This window comes from Nannospalax galili, unplaced genomic scaffold, assembly GCF_000622305.1.
Source record: "Nannospalax galili isolate Female #2095 unplaced genomic scaffold, S.galili_v1.0 scaffold558, whole genome shotgun sequence".
Lineage (NCBI taxonomy): Eukaryota > Metazoa > Chordata > Mammalia > Rodentia > Spalacidae > Nannospalax > Nannospalax galili.
The window spans coordinates 930,379-932,787 of record NW_008340850.1 but is presented as its reverse complement, the minus strand read 5'-3'; the positions used below and the strand labels follow the sequence as shown (position 1 = coordinate 932,787).

Genomic DNA, 2,409 nt, shown 5'->3' with positions numbered 1-2,409 from the left:
AACATGCTAATAGTGTTTTACATTGGTATTTTTCCATATGTAGATGATTTATTAAGACATTGTGTCACACCCAAGTTGAGTGAGCATTTGATTCAGTGCTTGGTATTCCTTATATTTTGGGGTCTTGACTTGGATTAGTGATACATAAAGTTCTGCTGTGTAGAACCTGGTGTGGACTTATGGAACATGTAGCTTATGTTGATTTGGGCTTACATGTGGTACAAGATACTGAATGTAGAAACCAGAGTCACTGCCATGCCATGGAGCACTTATGCTGGTGGCAGAGGTTTCTTGTGTGCTCAAACTCAAGAGCTAGAATTCTTAAAGTGTAGGAATGTGAGCCAGGTGTGATTGGATCACATTTTCTTATTTTGTTCTTCCAAGAGTGTTCCCAGCACCATAAGTGCTGGACAGATAATGGAATTTACTGTGAAGAGATAATGGAATTTAACTCCTCTGATTTCAACAGATAAAGAATAAACAAGGCCAAGGTAGTTGTGGTATGGCTTAGAATTCTGAAGACCTATAACTTGCCGGGAAGGGGTCAGCCCACTGATTGGCAAAACTGTCTGGAAGGCAGGAGGTCAGATAAATCTTACATGCCTCCCATCATTTGCTCCCAGGATGGTAGAAGTGTACGTGGAGTGTAGTAAATCCCTGAACCTCTTACAAGGAGGTCAGATAAATCTTACATGCCTCCCATCATTTGCTCCCAGGATGGTACGTGGAGTGTAGTAAATCCCTGAACCTCTTACGTGTATAATATGGATGCTGGTAGGGCAGGTGAAGTGAGTTGGTAGTGGGTGTTCTAGGAACTTTTAAGCCATCCACTCTGAGTGCTGGCAGGGTAGCAAAGTGTGGAGAAGAAGTTAATGTTCTGAAGATATCTATATGTATACACTGGTGCTGGTGGTGTGTCAGAAATATGTGCTGAAGTGTGACATACAGGCATCTGTTAGCTATCTAGTGCAGTGCTTCAGGGACAGGGTAAGTGTATCCTGGAGTCAGAGATTCTAAGGGCATGCTTCCTATCATGGTTTGGTGCTGGCAAGGCACAGAAGTCTGTACATTAATTCTTAATGTCAAATAATTTAAGGCTCTAGAAGGCTTATAAGTATTTTATTATTCTGCCTCAGATTACTAGGGTTCCTTCTTCATTATTTTTAGATAATGAATACTTCAATACTTAGCCAGTCCATATTTAATATTATGGTAGACATGGAGGGAATTATAATAGTTTTTCTGCTTTCCATAATTACAAAATTATTGTCTATTCTGATACAATATTTGCTAAAAATAATAAATGATTTTTCTAATGAAGAAAAACTTTTATGTACCTCCTCTCTTTGTCTTTGATGGACTTCAAACTTCAAAAATGATTTTTATTTTCAACACTTTGCCAATTGTGGCCATCTGTGTTAATCATCCTTTACTGCATGAGGAAGGTTTGTTGGTAAGAGTTGATAAATGCATTACATTTCTCTCTAGCTCCTCTTCCACCCAGAGCTCAAGTATCATTGCAGAAGAGGGGGAAGAAAGATTGTAAATTACAGGGGTGATGAATGACCATAAGGAAATAATTTCTGGGAATTTGCTCATATGAACTTATGACAATGATGACAGCATGCACAAGACCCATACAAGCTCAATCTGACAAAAACACAGACTAGAACTGGAGAAATGGGCAGAAGGTCCCAACCTTAGCCAAGGGATTGTTGGCTACTGATCCCTGCTGTGTGAGGGAGGGTTGGTCTTCTTTAAGGGAGTGAAACTAGATAGGCTGAACAGTCTGCTGTGAATGAATTCACATGAAGGGGCATCTGGGCACACAAACTTAACTCAATATGTCTTAACATTTATGAGACAATGCATGAAATTCTGTGTACTGATTATCAGAGGTGCAGATAAGGGAAGGAATCTAAATATGATTAAGATGCATGGTTTGAAATACACAAAAATTTAATATAAATATATTGGAAAAAAACTGTTTTTAAGAATCATAATAATATATGCTATCAGACCACAAATGTGCCATATTATTTATAAAATCTGTGATGGTGATTTCAACACAATAAAATATTTTAAAGCATGTGAAACAATTTTATACAGGTTGATTTGCATTGTATCCATAAAGTCTTGCTAAATGTATAGTGAATTGACTTTTTCCTCATTTTACATTTTATGCCTTTTTATATTGATGCTTTGAATCTGTTAAATAGTTTTTATAATTTTAAATTGATATAATGATTCTCAACTTGAGGGCTGGAGAGATGGCTCAGTGGTTAAAAGCACTAGCTGCTTTTACAGAGGACCTTATGTATAGTTTCTAGCACCCACATAGCATCTAGAAACCATTGGTAACTCCAGTTTGAGGAAACCTGACACCTTTTCTGTCCTCTGAGGGTATTA

General features: G+C 37.6%; 1 protein-coding gene across 1 annotated transcript in view; it reads right to left on the bottom strand.

Annotated features, from left to right (window-relative positions):
* Nucleotides 1–1,362: 1,362 nt before the first annotated feature.
* The window catches only part of LOC103736368 (putative gustatory receptor clone PTE01), a 7,767-nt gene continuing 6,720 nt past the window's right edge, over nt 1,363–2,409 (bottom strand). The window contains exon 2 of the mRNA XM_029564825.1: nt 1,363–1,415. Within this exon, the coding sequence (XP_029420685.1) occupies nt 1,363–1,415 (53 nt within the window). The remainder of the gene's footprint in view (nt 1,416–2,409) is intronic.